A 17,799-nucleotide genomic window follows, 5' to 3' on the forward strand; every position below is an offset into this window, starting at 1 on the left:
GGTGTGCACTGTGTGGACACAGCTCATGTACTGATCTGTGTGCCTTTTATAATTGTGGTGGATGTGATAATGTGTACTTGCTATGCAATGGACTACTGATAAAATATACATCACAGTACACATTCTATTAAAATGTAGGTAAAGTTAATGGAACACGATCCTAGGTACAGCCTCTGATATTCTCTCTCTCTCTCTCTCTCTCTCTCTCTCTCTCTCTCTCTCTCTCTCTCTCTCTCTCTCTCTCTCTCTCTCTCTCTCTCTCTCTCTCTCTCTCTCTCTCTCTCTCTCTCTCTCTCTCTCTCTCATTGTCTGACTTACAAATTCTTTAAGTTAGATCAACCAAACAGTTTATGTGGTAAGAAATTACTCATTTTTTATTTATTTGTTATTATTATTATTTGTTTATTTTTATTTATTTTTTTTTTTTCATTATTTCTCTTAGTTGCTTCCTTCTTCCAAACATTTCAAACAATTCTTTACTCTGACATTGGCATTAATTTTCACTCTCATCTTGGTTTTCTGGGTTTTGCAGTTACTTTATAGAATTACACTTAAATATCTTAGAATTTTCCATTTTGCTGGTAAGATAAATAGGTCATATATATATATATATATATATATATATATATATATATATATATATATATATATATATATATATATATATATATATATATATATATATATATTTACAGACACACACACACACACACACATATACAAACATTTTGTATTTACTTTTCAACTTCTCTCACTAATAGCCTCTCTCCCAGCAGATATATGTTCGGGCACAATTTGACTACGATCCTCTGGAGGATGACCTCATCCCGTGTGCACAAGCAGGAATTTCTTTCAAAATGGGAGACATCTTGCAGGTTCGTAGCAGTACTTGCAAAGTGAAGATCTTTCAATTTGAAATCTTCAAACTAGGAAACATCATCCAGAATTTTAATTGTAAAAAACATAATAACATATGACTTCATATTCACATGAATGATTAGATTTAATCCAGTATAAAAGAATTTAAATTTAATACAACTATTAATTTTCCTTCAACCCCAACAGATCATATCAAAGGATGACCACAATTGGTGGCAGGCGAAAAAGGATCCTAATGGCACAGCTGGCTTGATCCCCTCACCAGAGCTGCAGGAATGGCGCACTGCCTACCTGGCCATGGAGAAGAGCAAACGAGACCAAGGTTGGCTTAACCAATAAGCTGATAACTAGCTTTCACACAGTATGGTGTAAACTCTAAAATATCAGGTCTGATGCAGCAGACATTGTTCACAAGCATCATTGATAAATGATGAACTGATTAAGTAGAGTTAGTGAGTTTGTCATTGTTGTATTCTTGCTACAAAAATATTATTATTACATCTAGTATGATGGCTTATTTCTGCCCAAGGAAGCCCAGCCAACTCAAAAAACTTGTCGAACTTCTCTTTTAAATACTGTCATACCTCATGATTTGAACATCCTTTAATTCAAACAACTTCCAATTCGAACACAAACACCTGTTCAAGCAACACCACTCGGTCACAAGTCCCTCTGGCATTCCTCCTCCTCCATTTCTTCCCTTCCTCCCACTTCCCTCCCTCTCCCTTCCCTGCCCCCTCTCCCCCATCCCTCTCCATTTCTTTCTTCCCTCTATCTATCCCACCCACCTTCCCTCTCTCTCTCTCTCTCTCTCTCTCTCTCTCTCTCTCTCTCTCTCTCTCTCTCTCTCTCTCTCTCTCTCTCTCTCTCTCTCTCTCTCTCTCTCTCTCTCTCTCTCTCTCTCTCTCTCTCTCTCTCTCTCTCTCTCTCTCTCCTTACACACCAAAATATATGGTATTTCATGTTTTCTTTTACTGTATTTTTTTTCTCTATAACTTAGTTTATTTTCATCCACTTCTATGTTTAGGGTACAACATAAACCCATAAAAATGAAAAAAATACAATGATTTTGGGACCTGGAACAAATTCATTCTTTTTACATTAATTTGAATGGAATGAATTGTTTCACAATTCAAACAGTCCAAAAGAACCAATTAAATTCAAATCATGAGGTACTACTGTATCTTTATTTTTTTTGTTAATCTTTTGCTGAGTGAGCAATAGTAACACCTTATGATCTAATTGGATAAAATTTGAGTTTGTGAGCATCAAAGAGAAGTAAATGAAGGTACAATGTGCATCACATTGGCAATCTGTTGGCATCTAATAGTAATAACAATGACTATGTTATGAAGGAAATGAGGACAAAAAAAATTCAGGAACAAGAGAACAAGATGGATGTTATTAGTTACAAATCTTTCAGTCAAAATATAATACAGGTATTGATTGAATTCTGCTTCCTTTCAGTTAACTGTTCATTCTTTGGTCGGAAGAAGAAGCAGCACAAAGACAAATACCTTGCCAAACACAATGCAGTGTTTGACCAGCTTGACCTTGTCACATATGAGGAGGTCATAAAGCTGCCAAGTAAGTTCTGCATTTGATGTATCTTATTATTCTTTTTTGATTAACCATTCCAAAATGTGAAAAGTACCAGGTCTTAAGGATTTCAGATAAAAGGCTGTGAAGCCGTAGGTACTGCCATTTACATGTTACACTTTGAAAGCTTGCATAGCATCATTCATGACCAGTTTTGTAGGCATATCTCTGTGTGCCACTACAGAGAAAAGGGGGACAGGTTTTGACTGCTAGTTATTGTTTCATGTATTTTTTTTCAATTTATAACAAAGATTTATCCTATGCCTTGCCAAAACTTATTCAGCTTAGACAGATGAGTGGTGAATATATAAATTTCTAATTTACAATAATTAATTATTACACTGTTTTGCAGCTTTTCGCCGCAAGACACTGGTGCTGTTAGGTGCCCATGGGGTTGGAAGGCGACACATCAAAAACACATTAATAGCCTCACACCCAGATAAATATGCCTACCCTATACCACGTAAGTAAATGTTGAGATAAGATGGCTCTTCCACCATAATGGAATAATCATGTAATCTGTTTTAAATTCAAACAAATAATGTTTTGGTAACAACTACTTAGGTAAGAGAATTAGGAGTTTCCTTTTATAAGGGTAAGGTTAGTTTCAAGGAGTACAAGACTATTGAGTGTTGTATATAAGGTGCATAGAAAAGTATTGTTACAGTGCATTTTGTGCAGCATTATTGCTCATGGTTGTCTACTGTGTTATTAAACTTAGGCAAGTCCTTAATCATGCAGGAGGAAATAAAGGAGATAATGAAGCAGATAATGCTAAGAACACAGGTTTAAATGGATGTGTCATCAAATGTGTCAAGAATGGCAGAGTGACTGCTGTTGAATGATTTTTAAAACTGTTCAAGGTATTTACATTTCATGAGGAATGTGGTGCCTGTTGAACAGGCAAGTCTACATGCATAACGTTAAGGGTCATAAGTATGACCGCTGATTTCAGGGGCTGCAAGTCTTTTGGGTGTTAAAAAGTAGGCAGAGTATAAAGTGCTTGATCCAGAGGGCTAGTGGTATGTTGTTAAATGTAGTCAGAAGTTTCATAGGATAAATGGAGAACATATTTGTAGAGATCAATTCAGTAATGTTTAGAAATTGTGTCAAACAGAGGACACAGTATTTTTATTATCAATATTTATTTATTTATTCTTATTTATTTATTTATTTTCTTATTTTATTTTATTATTATTTTTTTTATTTATTTATTATTATTTTTTTTGAGATATTAGACCACTGACTTGCATCCTCATATCAACATTTGTTTTCCAGACACTACTCGAAGTCCACGAAAAGATGAAGAAAATGGGAAGAACTATTATTTTGTTTCCCATGACGAGATGATGGCAGACATTGCTGCTAATGAGTATTTAGAGTACGGTGAGTTGCACATCAGTGTAGGGATGAACAGTGTTGCAGTTTTCCACATGGTACTTCTGAAATGAAAGGCTGTTATTAGAAATACCTGCCTGATAGGAAGGAAGTTAGCCATTTCTTGATTTATATGTACACCATTACTAAAACTATTACAAAGAATTAACAAAAAGGCAGACAGACTATATGCTGCTGAATTTAGCTTTCTGATTCTAGTGAACTCTTACTGCAGTCATGGGGACGTAATGTTACATTATCATTTACTGGCAACCAACTTGTCAACACTGCATGAAGTATACTTTAGAAATATTCATCACTTTTAATAATTATATATATATATATATATATATATATATATATATATATATATATATATATATATATATATATATATATATATATATATATATATATATATATATATAGGTAGCAATGGTGAATACTGCTAAACTTAGCCAATTTTGAATTTCAAATAAAAATGTTACAGCAGGAAGCTATTTCTGCCTATAAATGTTTCTCTCTCTCTCTCTCTCTCTCTCTCTCTCTCTCTCTCTCTCTCTCTCTCTCTCTCTCTCTCTCTCTCTCTCTCTCTCTCTCTCTCTCTCTCTCTCTCTCTCTCTCTCTCTCTCTCTCTCTCTCTCTCTCTCTCTCTCTCTCTCTCTCTCTCTCTCTCTCTCTCTCTCTCTCTCTCTCTCTCTCTCTCTCTGATCTCACACTTACACATACTTCAATTTCCACTTTTATCCATTAATATCAGTACATTTACTAAAACTCTTAATCCTACTGTTCTAAAGATCTTTTAAGTCTTGGTGCTGCATTATCAACTGGTAACACTGTTTTAATAATATTTTAGGTACCCACGAGGATGCAATGTATGGAACAAAATTAGAAACCATTCGCAAGATTCACAATGAGGGTCGCATGGCAATACTTGATGTTGAGCCACAAGCACTCAAGATCCTGCGCACTGCTGAGTTTGCTCCGTATGTTGTGTTCATTGCTGCTCCTTCCCTACAGAACATGACGGATGTAAGTAATATCATCATTATATCTGAACCACTGCTCTTTTGTTTTTTTTTAGAGAGTGCTAAAAGGATAGATAATGGTAGATTACAAAAACTGAAGGATAATAGGTCTGTAAATAAGACTTACATCAAATGAAAGGAAACACTATAATTTATTTTCAATGTTAACCACAAGATTGGAAATATCTTTGGCCTTATAACTAACTATGGAAGGGATTGTGTCAACAAGTGGTGGATAGCAAGCAGTGATGAAGCATTCTAACAACCAGTGTTTCCTCACTTAATCACAACTCAGTCGTGGTGTTGCCCCAACAAGTAAATTCATTCCTTCTTATGTACTCTAAATAATGAAGTCATCTATTTACACTGCAAGCCATTTACAACTGTCTTAATATTCTTGCTTTTTGTGTGCATGGATAAATGGAAATTTGTTATAATTATGTGATGCCACACAAGGGTGATCACAATCCTCATTTATCAAAGCTTAGTAAATTTCAGTTTTAACCAACACTATTCAAATTTCTCTTTCAGTACGATGGAAGTTTAGAACGGCTGGCAAAGGAGTCAGACATGCTCAAGCAACTGTATGGCCATTTCTTTGATTTGACCATAATTAACAATGACATCGAAGAAACCATCCGGCAGTTGGAAAAGTCAATTGAGACAATGAATATGACACCGCAGTGGGTGCCTGTGTCATGGGTTTACTGACAGCCCGCCCCTCCCCGAGACAGTCCCTCTGACTGCTATTGCTGTGGAACATCCCGGAGCAAGGAGGCTAACAGACGAGCCCACCATCATCATAGAAGGTGATCTAGTGGAGCATAGAACCACACAACCATGACCAGAGTGCCACAATCAAAGTATGAAACATATGACTCAGTTGATTTTTAAAATGAAACATAATATTCACAAAATAAGTGAATCCTTTGTTGCAGTCAAATGCAGACCATCCTTGAAAAGTCACATTATGTATGAGTGATGGTGAAAAAGCAAATAATTAAAAGGACAGGTCGTGTGGTGGATTAAGTTGTTTACATTGTGGCAAATATGCTCAAATAATGAAATTTTCAGGTGTATACATACATTTGGCCTAAATGCCAACTGTGAATTTATTAGGTAAAGTATCAACATTATTTCTACCCATGATATAGTGTTTTCCCTTAGATGTACAATAAATTTGTTTTGAAATGGTTGCTGATGCCTTCCAAATTCTGGACTACTATTCTAAAAGGTCACATAAGAAAACACACTGCCAGTTTTAATAATTACTACTAAATGTTGGACTATGATCATAGTTGAAAATGTTTTACTTTTATAAAAAGAAAAAGGTTCATGGGATAAATGCATGATATCTGAAAATAAATAAGTTTAGTTATATTCAAAATTTCCTAATTTACAATTACCCATGCAAATAAGATTATGCCTGTTGAACATAAGGCAGTTTATGGTGAAAATAATATTTAACTTGATTTTACAATAAATTTTAAGAAATAATCTTAACATGAAAGCAACAAAAAGGGACAGAATACTTAAGTGCTTAAAAAATATGAAGTTGTATTTGATTTCCTTGTGGTTGTATTCTTTTAGAACTGTTTTCATCCATTTCTTTTCTGTAAGTCTGAGTAAGAAGCAAGGCCAGAGAATGTCAACTAGAAGTGACTGTCACCTGAGAGGAGAGCCTGTGTGGGTCCATGACGTACAATGGTTGTGTGCGACTCTTGTCAGTGTGGCGGCAAGAATTAAGACATTTGAAGGTCAAGCAGAGTGAGTCAGGGACACTGGAAAGTCTCTGGGGAGATGAATGATCACATTAATACCAGTGAAACTAACTTGGCTGGAAATGTGGTGGAATCATAGACCTCTGCAGTGGAAGAGGAGCTTATCTGAAGTTGAATATTTTACAACATTCAATGAACAGTATGAGGGTGGTACCAAGGTAAAATAGCCAGACACTGTACGTTAAAATTATGGTAAATGCTAAACTGCCCCTTTACTGTTTAGTAGGGTGGGTGGATTAATCTGTGTACACTTATAAATATTGTTTTTATAAGCAAATAAAGGTTGAACCAGTTGTTCCTTGTACATGGAATTTAATTAATTGTTATATAGTTGCAGTGCAGATAGTAAGCCAATTTATGCTAATGTGAAGCTGATGACACTATAGATACTATATGTATATTTCAGTCACTTGCTATTTCTTTTATACAGTTCTAGATTTGTAATGAGTTTGAGCTGTGACAGTGACAGAGGGCCTCACTTTTGGCTTTGGTTTTGACAGGATTAGGTATGAGTACATGAATTGTCTTGTCATTCCCAGTAATGCTGGAAACACTTTTGTCAAGCAAGTTCATATTTATGCTGGAACTAAAAATGTAACAAAATGTGTAACTATTGAAGTCAAATTTATATAAAATTATTCAAAAAATTGTCTCTAATATTAACATATACTACATCAACTAAGAATCTAGATTTGGTCCTTTTAAGTTATCAGTGAATTTCATACATTCACACAATACTTCACATAATATCTTGGACCTTATTTCCTGACCCTGCTTCACCAGTTCTGGGGTTTGTTGGATGAATTACTACTGTTAATAAGAAGCAACTGAGTAGTTATAGAGCATTTTTCTTGTTACATTTGAATACTGTATAGGAGACAAATCCAGTGTGATGATGAAGTTCTACATTTTGATCCTGTCTCAGTGTGGCCTCCACTTGTGTTCTGAAAGGATGCTTGGCAGTAAAGTTGTCTACATCCCCCCATCCCTTGGCAGGGGGAGTCCTTCAACTGGCTCCCATAAAACGTGCTTTATTGCTCTGGATCTTCCTCTGTGTGCAATAGATCTTCAGTTCATGCCTCATCATCTTTAGCCTGCTTTAGTCAGTTCTTAAAAGTGCAGAATGCCATACGGGTACAAAGGGAAACTAGGTTACACTGTCTTCACATGGGGCATTCGAGAGGAACAACTTCCTACCTTGTATGATGGGATGTTTCAAAATAATGCTCAGTGAACTGTAAGCATTATTCTCTACATTTATTTGATACTTACAAAATTCTCTTACACTTAACTTCAAAGTGTACTTCATAACTTTCAGCAGTATAACTTCAATAACTAGTGAACAAGTTATATTCACACTAATGTTGTTACATGGTCAGTAGCACCTATTGAACTTCCTGAACTTATTTTGAAATATTTGCCCATTCCCTGCTACTTCAGTAACTTAGATTAGAATTCTAAGACTGCACCTAAGATACAGATTTTATACAGCTACATATAATCCAAAATTTTATATCAACAATTATATTTTAAAACTTTGTATCCATGTTTACATATCTTGAATCCCTAAAAAAAAATATATACTAACTTCTTGGTGAACTCTAATTTCATAAAACATATATCTATCAATGGAAATTTGTGAATCATTAGGTAATGTATAAGAATTCAATCTAAGCAATGCAGGTAAACCCTTGAAGAAAGTCACGACAACATATTTGGTAACTTTCTTAGGACTGTAGATATTATTGCAGGACAATATTCAAAGAACTATATTGTGATACACCTAGGATCCAAAAGAACAGCTACTAGAATGGATTTTGTAATCAAGTAATTGCTGGGCAATCTGGGTATGATTAGGAAGCGAATTCTTCAGCATTGTTTGGTGACTGGGAACAGACCTGTACTTTTGCAACTGACCAATAATGTAGATGACCCAATAACTTTGAAAGGAGTGTGAATGAATCCTCCAGGTCTGGTTTTAAGTCATCATTCTATGAGGGAGAATTCCTTTCAATCACACTCTACCTACACCTGTCTTTCAAGAATTGTAAGCACAAAAATTTCAATTCATTCTAATGCATTGTGCCAAAAAAAATTAAAACAAATAAGGCTCAAAACAATAGCACAGTGAAGATATGTATGTTCTTACATGAATGCATATTTATTCCAAGCTACAGTTGTAACTTTTAAGATATTTTGAGTTATGTTTCACAATGTCGCCTTGTTTATTTTCAATGCATATAAAATAAGTTTGTCAAATGAAAAATTTAGAAATTTATTGCTTCTTTTATGGCTTTGTAAGCAAACAGATGATACTGGGCTTATAAAATTAACAACATTTGTCTCTGAATAAAGCACAACACAACTACTCCAAGGATAGGGAGGTTATCTAGCTTCAGTTTGGGACCACATGCCCAAGACTCATTGGTCTGTGGTGTCCCCTTTGATGATTTGACTTACTGTTGGATTTGTTTTGAAATTTGTTTGTGATGTTTGCTTTATGCTGGGGACAAGAGTAATAATGATACTCTCCCATGTATTATACACAGCTTTTACTTTCATGAGAACACCTTTAATGGTGTAGATATAAAACTTTTCCCATGCAGGTGAATAAAAAAAATTATTGTATGCATATAAAATGTAAACTCAGTCCTCTATGCTGTTACAAAATTTCAAAATTATCAAAACTGGGCAAGCAGCATATATATATATATATATATATATATATATATATATATATATATATATATATATATATATATATATATATATATATATATATATATATATATATATATATATTATACAGTATATTATATATATCAGACATGTTCATAATTACTTAGTGGCTTAATGTTGTCATTATTCTTGATTTTCCTAGTATTTCTTGACTATTACATGTAAAGTATACACAGTTTTTTTCAGATCATACAACAGGGCAAAGTTGAACTCAAATGAAAAAAAAAAAAAAAAAAAAAAATTGTGTATATTATCAAAAAGCACGATAATTTGTTATGTGAGAAGGGTAATGGCATAGTGGATGACTGAATGGTAAAGAGAGCTTTATAAAACCCATATGGCAGCTTCTGGTACTGCACATATCAGATTAAAATAGAAAGTCTGGCAGTCTTAGAAAAATACAAAAACAAAAAAAAAAAAAAAAAAAACATGAAAGTGAAGTTTGAAGGAAGTCAGGTTTGGTATTCTTTTCCTTCTTTACCCCAGATTTTAATAACTAGTATTGATTGCCTTCATTGCTAAAGGCTAAACTTTTGTTTATTCCATTTATTTTCAACACTTAAATTTAAAGCTGACTCAGAATTTTTTAATAAAGTTTAGCTGACTTGCACAAGTTTTTTTTTTTTTTTTTTATTTATTTACTTGATATAGTTGAGCTGTGCTGAATGAAGAAAGGTTGAAATAACTGAACCTAAAATCTTTTTAAAACTTTTAACTATCAAAGTTTTAGACTAAGCTTTACTTCCACTCACAGCCCCACTAGAGCTGCCCTCTGACCTGACCTGACTTAACCTGACCCTCCCCATCCCTCCTAACATGAATCTGGCTACTACCTCCCTGAGTGCTCGTGGTCACTCCTTGTCTCCGGCATGCTAGGCTTGCTATTCTCCTAAGTCTCCCAGTCACTCTACTTTGTGTTACTAAGGTCCTGAATTGCAGTTGGAAATGCTGCTATGTTGAAAATTCAGTAATAAAGATTTGACCTTATATTGGACTCTAATAGTACCCTTACAATAATATATTCCTATATTTTTCCCCAATTCACCTCGGAAGACCACATATGAGACCATCGTTAGTGTATGATCAGTGTGTTTGCATTTGTTCACAGCTCCCAAAGTAACTAATTTCAGGCAGGGCTACAAAAAAATCACAGCTTCAGAAATAAGAAATAACATTTTTCTTAACACAAGAGCAATGATCAAGACCAATTTCTAACTCCGCTTTTGGTAGGAAATCTATTGCTCAGGATCAACTTGTATATTAGGTTCAGGATGATATGTAGTGTCCATTTCTAAGTCAGGTATATTTTGTTACATAAAGTGATACTATCACTTTTCCTTATCGTAAAGAATTAAAAGTGTTTTGGGATTCAGATTATGTAATGGTTGCCAAAACATTGTCAAATTAATTCAAAGATACTAATTCACTGTAGGTCTGAGAAATTCATTGAATTATTTGCTCATAACAAAATGAGATTATTTTATTTCATAATACTAATGTGCTAAATGTTCTTGTACCTATTATGATGATAGAAAATAATTTTAATAAGTAATAAAAATACATATCATGCTATATAATCCCAAATATGTTTTCTGTACTCAAAATCTAGATCCAGTATGTTTTATTTATATTAGCATACAGTTATAATATTTTCTACTTGTTTTTGTTATATATGATTACATATGAAAATATATTTTGCACTGTTACAACAATGTGGCTAGAAAAATATGGTTGGCAGAATCTAATTCCATGAGCATCTGAATTTTCTGCTCACTATTCTTGACTTAGGTACAGTTGAATGAAAATTCTGTTGTTCTAATAACATTTCAAAAACATTTCAAACCCTTACCCCCTAAAAAACTTTGTACCTACTTCCAGCATAACAAATGATTGATGTATTCTTTGTGTTTTTATTAATATTTCTTTTTTCTGGTTCTTATACATTCTCGCTCTTTCTTTGATGTCACTTTGCATGCAAAGGAGGAGGGAAGCTGTAGAAAAAAACATCACTCGTCTTATTATGACACTGTTTTGCAAAGAAAACAGATCTATATCTGCCAGCCTTTCCTTGTAGGATTGATTTTTTTTCACAGGAGTAAATAACTTCAAATTCTGATGAAGTGATTCAAATTATGCCCTTTGCAATGTGAAGGAACCAGAACTACACTGCACACTGAGTGGAGTAAGACCAAACTGTTCTATCTATCTTCCTGACACCTTGCTTCCGTACATGAGTGTCCCCCAAGGGGATGGACACCTCTCCCTATCCAAACACTCCTTTCTTGCTTGGTCTAGTGTTCTGCTTGCACTATCCCCCCAAGCTGTCAATGACCCTTTTGTGGTTATAAGCAGAGAGGGGACTTCATCTTGTCTTATGGGGTTGTGATCAAGAGTGCCCTCAATTAACATAAACACTATAAATATAGAGAAAAGTGAAGAAAGATGATAGAATGTTATGAGAAGGAAAGGCTTGACCAAGCTGTTAAGAAGCAATATAGCAAACCAAAACAAAACAAAGCTATAATAAAGACTAGCATTCTATTAATTTTACTTGGTGTCATACACTGCATAGACAATCAAGAGTTTTCTCATAACTAAAAGATATTCATATATAAAGCACATTATTTGATTTTACTTTACACATTCCAAGGTCACATTTGTTTGAAAATTCATACATTTATCATACTTATCCACCCAAACATTGAATCAGGATATGGAGAGCAGCCAACAAAGTTTTTAAAACATTTAAGCATTTAACCAACAAAAAAGAAATATATATATATATATATATATATATATATATATATATATATATATATATATATATATATATATATATATATATATATATATATATATATATATATATATATATATAATTGTAGAATGCAATAGTGGGTAAGCTTTACATATAATCCCACTTCCTGGCTAATGAACATATCTAGCTATCAAACTTTGCACAAAACTCAAAAGGTTGGTTGTTAAAAATTTGGCTGCCAAGTCCTCAATGTCATGTTTGACCCACACTGCCACTTGGTGACAGCACCACATTATCTTGCTCCACTGTTTTGGTCGTAAGGTTTCATCCCCACATTCAGATGGCATATCTAGCTCAACACAATTGTGTTTGGCCACCTGAGCAATAAAACAGGTAGCTAACAAAACCATCTCAAGATGGTGGATGTTTTGGCTGATCTTAAATGTTATGGTTCTGTTTCTTAGAAAAGCCACTGCTGATGCTTCACAAGATGTTATTACTACTGTTGTGGAGAGAAATCCAGTGACTCGGCAAGCAACACAGCTCACAGTACAGACTGGCTGTTCCAGAGCTGCCATTATTAAGGAAATAGGCTTCAGCAGGTAATGCAAGCAATGTTGATGCCAAATGATGAACATAGAGGAAATTGTGAATCATATCTTATACTAACATCATGTAACAATCAGAACAGGGAAAGACACCTAATGATATTCCCAAAGCAAGGAACAAACTGTTATATCAACTGAACTTGGTGAGACTGGAAATGGTATAAAGTACATAGCAAAACTGGTCAGTAGGTACACGGGAGAAAGACAAGAATCACAAAATAGGAAGATGATTAGGAAGATAAGGGACATTTGTTAGCCACATCAAGATAGTTGCCACTCACCTTGCCACACCAGGGAGAAAAAGGAGGATAAGGATGAAATGGGAAAAAAAAAAACTGCATGAAGTGTATGAAGTGAAAAGAGAATCTTTTGCCATGACCAGAGAAGTTGAGAGATGTGCACACTGATGTCTCTCTTTTCTGTCCTGTCTCTCTTTCCAGAATGACCTCTGTGGCAAGGGTAGTGGCAGCTTTCTTAACATGACAAACAGTAGTCTCCAGTCTCCTTTATCTACTATTATTTCATGGATACCAAAACTCTCTCTCTCTCTCTCTCTCTCTCTCTCTCTCTCTCTCTCTCTCTCTCTCTCTCTCTCTCTCTCTCTCTCTCTCTCTCTCTCTCTCTCTCTCTCTCTCTCTCATTGTTATTATTTTTTTCTTTTCAGTTTTCACATCTGCTTTCCCTAGTCCATTAAGGTTAAAATGCTATCACCTAATAAAAGCTTTTTGGTTTTAACATTTAGGGGACCGCTATCCTGAGCGGATGCCCTTCCTAACTTCGGACCATGGCCAGGATTCAAATCCATGCGCTGAGGTCTCTTCGGCCCCCAAAGCATGTGAGGTACCACCATACCACAGCAGCCCCTTCAGACTCTCATTGAATGATCCCCCACAATTACAATGCTTTATGTCTGATGTTATATTCACTTATTTCTTGCATCAGTTTGGGCAATTTCACATTATTCAAGTTTTAGCATTAGGAATACTATAGGCCTACATGAAGTAACTGAGGTTAGTAGAGTATCATTAAAGGTAAAGTGTGGGGCTTATGCTACATCTGCATGTGGCCTCAGTGCTTATCTCTGCCTCACTGGCCTTTAAGCTTGCGGGGGGATGACATCTCTTACCACAGGGCACATAGTCACTGTGAGATCTGGGATTCCACAGGTCACCTTCCCCAGGTTGTCCCAGGTACCAATTCATGGACCAGCCCAGGACAGATGGACAGCTGGGTGAGCTGTGCACCAACAACACCAGAATAGTCACAAACTAGGGTTCACAGATGGTGGGCAGGTGTGGTTTGTGTACTCACTGCACCACGGAGGCACTGCAAGATCATCATTACCATAAATTTTCACACTTGGTTCATGGTAAATACCATCTCTTTCCAGTGAACTATAATGCATTCCTATTCTAATTTAAGTATACAAACATACAATGCCTCTTTGGTTCTAACAGATTTCTTCCCAAGACTTCATTACCAGGTGTGTCATATTCCACATTTTTTTTCACATCCAAGTTTTTTAAGTTTTACTGCCAATAGTGTCATCACATGTGGCAGCACACCCACCTGTTTAAGAGGAAGGAGCTTGGAGCAAGGGGAAGGAGACTGAAATTAGGAAGGCAATTGAAGTTGACAGGAAAGAGTCTGCTGATAGTAGGGAGGAGGCTTTAGTTTGATCAAAATATGACCTTCCCACCAGCTAATGGAATACAGCCGTATAAGTATATTATTCAAATGCATGAATAAAGAACACTGAAAAAAAAAAAACTATATATATATATATATATATATATATATATATATATATATATATATATATATATATATATATATATATATATATATATATATATATATATATATATATATATATATAAACAGCTATAAAACTTTTTTATGAAATATGAGTAATTTTAAACTCTGTCAAAGGAAATTAAGTAAGGATATGACTTGCAGTGAGGAAATGTCTTGCATGCTTAATGAAAAGACTGTGAACTATACATATTATACAGGAACTTGACCTCTTCTCTTGACAACACCAACAGCCTCTGGTTAACTTGAAAGTACTTCATTTTTTTTATTTATTTATTTTTTTTTTTTTTTAGGATTAAACAGCTATTTTAATAAGAAATCTGTATTGCCTAGACTCCTAGAGGAAGAACAACCATAAACAGACTATCTAATCATCTTTGTGGTCTTGAAAACAGTTCAGATGGAAAAAAAAAAAATATATATATATATATATATATATATATATATATATATATATATATATATATATATATATATATATATATATATATATATATATATATATATATATATATATATATATATATTACAAAATATAGATAAAAACGGTGGCCACCAAGAGGACAGGCTAAGGTGAGGCAACTCGAGGTGTCTGTATAGTGTGTAGCCGAGGCCACTGCTTCAAGAGGAAGATTTAATTGAAGACACTTTTCATAATTTTGGATAATCCTTTTTGACTGTACCTACTTTGTGGGGATTGGTACCTTCAATGGGTCTTTTTTTTTCAGCCTTTTTTATGGTGCGCTTAGTCAGATCTCTTGCATAACAATGAGAAATAATAATAATAATAATAATAATAATAATAATAATAATAATAATAATTATTATTATTATTATTATTATTATTATTATTATTATTATTATTATTATTATTATTATTATTATTATTAATGATAGTAAGGTTGATGTATGTGCATGTGTGCTAGCAATGTGAAATTGATATATATATATATATATATATATATATATATATATATATATATATATATATATATATATATATATATATATATATATATATATATATATATATATATATATATATATATATATATATATATATATATAGGAATAACAAGTAACATTTCTTCCATATTTCTCATGAAACTTTATTTGATTTGTGAAAATAATGAAAAAAGTTATTAAATTTAGAAAAGTAGAGTAGACAGCAAAGAACCAATTTCTTCTGTATTTCTTACAAACCTTTATTCTAAATTATTCAGAAATATCATACAATAAATACAGGGAAATAATAATAATTATAAAACTTTTTTTTATCTAGCGAAACAGTAGACACTACTGCTGAGTGTTGAGATTCGAGTCAGTGAGGAAGCAAGAGGAGAAAGAGGAGGGTTGTGCCGCGCCGCCCATGAGCTGCAGGATGGTGAGGCTCATAGAATTAATAGCTACAAAGGTCATATATATATATATACATACATACAGTGAAAAGACATTTTTATTGCAGGAGTGCTCTTTAATGAAAAAAGAAGAGAACAGTAATATTACTGAAGTAACATAACCGTTTCATCCGCGTGTTGGGCATAACATGGACAAACTACAAACACTGATTTCAACGAGACACTTTTCACGAGACGAGAGGATAAACATTGACATAACCAAACCATCACTGAACTCCGCTGCCCCAACAACACCCACCTTACTTGTTTCATCGTATATATCTTGTCACGGCGAATATTCTGGTAGTTCAAATAGATACATTTTGAAGTACCGAAATATCTGAGCTATTCGTGGCTCCCTTCACCGTAGATTGAGATTTCAATAAGTTTTTCATACTATGTTACAGAATCTGCTTAAATTTTGGGGGATTTACGTAAAAGTATCAGCTGGTTTTTTTTTTTTCGTACATTTCTTGACATTTTTTTTTTTTTCTCCCTTCTTCAGGAACATTCTAAACACAAATATTCCCGCCCGCCGTGGTGAGGGTAAAAAACATTGCATGATAGTAATGGCGGAGGATGCAAGTAACCATGCTCTCTCAGCACCACCACTGTTTCACCTCAGCTCACATCCTCCGTCATTACTACCACGCAACTTTTTTTAATTGTGGTGTACTCAACAGCATCAACAGGGAAATGCAAGAACTGAATTATATATATATATATATATATATATATATATATATATATATATATATATATATATATATATATATATATATATATATATATATATATATATATATATATATATATATATATATATAGAGAGAGAGAGAGAGAGAGAGAGAGAGAGAGAGACACACACACACACACACACACAGTGAAAAGACTTTGTTATTGGAGGAGTGCTCTTTAATGAAAAAAAGAAGAGAGCAGTAATATTACTGAAGTAACATAACCGTTTCATCCACGTGTTGGGTTAGGATAGGCATATAATAATTCAGTTCTTTCATTTCCCTGTTGATGCTGTTGAGTACACCACAATTTAATAAAAAAGTTGCGTGGTAGTAATGACGGAGGATGTGAGGTGAGGTGAAACAGTGGTGGTGTTGAGAGAGCATGGTTATTTGCATCCTCCGCCATTACTATCATGCAATCTTTTTACCCTCACCACGGCGGGCGGGGAATATTTGTGTTTAGAATGTTCCTGAAGAAGGGAGGAAAAAAAAAAAAAATCAAGAAATGTGCGAAAAAACAGAAAACCAGCTGATACTTCTACGTAAATCCCCCCAAATTTAAGCAGATTCTGTAACATAGTATGAAAAATTTATTGAAATCTCAATCTACGGTGAAGGGAGCCACGAATAATAGCTCAGATATTTCGGTACTTCAAAATGTATCTATTTGAACTACCAGAATATTCGCCGTGACAAGATAAATACGATGAAACAAGTAAGGTGGGTGTTGTTGCTGCAGCGGAGTTCAGTGATGGTTTGGTTATGTCAATGTTTATCCTCTCGTCTCGTGAAAAGTGTCTCGTTGAAATCTGTGTTTGTAGTTTGTCCATGTTATGCCACTCTCATCAATAGTGACTGTATTATTGTACCCTGGAGTAGTTTCTCTCTCTCTCTCTCTCTCTCTCTCTCTCTCTCTCTCTCTCTCTCTCTCTCTCTCTCTCTCTCTCTCTCTTGAATGGCCTAGCTGCAGCATCAATATAAATGGTCAATGGATTCCAACAGTGCTTATATTTATTCCAGATGGCCCTCCAGCAGCAGCCCGTGGAAGGGATGTCAGGAAGAGAGGAGACCATGTTAT

General features: G+C 34.3%; 1 protein-coding gene across 23 annotated transcripts in view; it reads left to right on the forward strand.

Annotated features, from left to right (window-relative positions):
* LOC135105095 (peripheral plasma membrane protein CASK-like) overlaps positions 1-10,390 on the forward strand; it is a 239,781-nt gene extending 229,391 nt beyond the window's left edge. For 12 of the 23 annotated variants that reach the window (XM_064013060.1, XM_064013071.1, XM_064013058.1 and 9 more), the window contains 7 exons: positions 774-875; positions 1,066-1,201; positions 2,347-2,466; positions 2,831-2,941; positions 3,757-3,864; positions 4,712-4,887; positions 5,415-10,390. In XM_064013060.1, the coding sequence (XP_063869130.1) occupies positions 774-875; positions 1,066-1,201; positions 2,347-2,466; positions 2,831-2,941; positions 3,757-3,864; positions 4,712-4,887; positions 5,415-5,594 (933 nt within the window). In that variant the 3' untranslated portion in view covers positions 5,595-10,390. The remainder of the gene's footprint in view (positions 1-773; positions 876-1,065; positions 1,202-2,346; positions 2,467-2,830; positions 2,942-3,756; positions 3,865-4,711; positions 4,888-5,414) is intronic. The other 11 variants (XM_064013063.1, XM_064013076.1, XM_064013061.1 and 8 more) reach the window with 1 other exon arrangement.
* The last annotated feature ends 7,409 nt before the right edge of the window (positions 10,391-17,799 follow it).

The sequence above is a fragment of the Scylla paramamosain genome, chromosome 11, assembly GCF_035594125.1.
Source record: "Scylla paramamosain isolate STU-SP2022 chromosome 11, ASM3559412v1, whole genome shotgun sequence".
In the NCBI taxonomy this organism is placed as follows: Eukaryota; Metazoa; Arthropoda; class Malacostraca; order Decapoda; family Portunidae; genus Scylla; species Scylla paramamosain.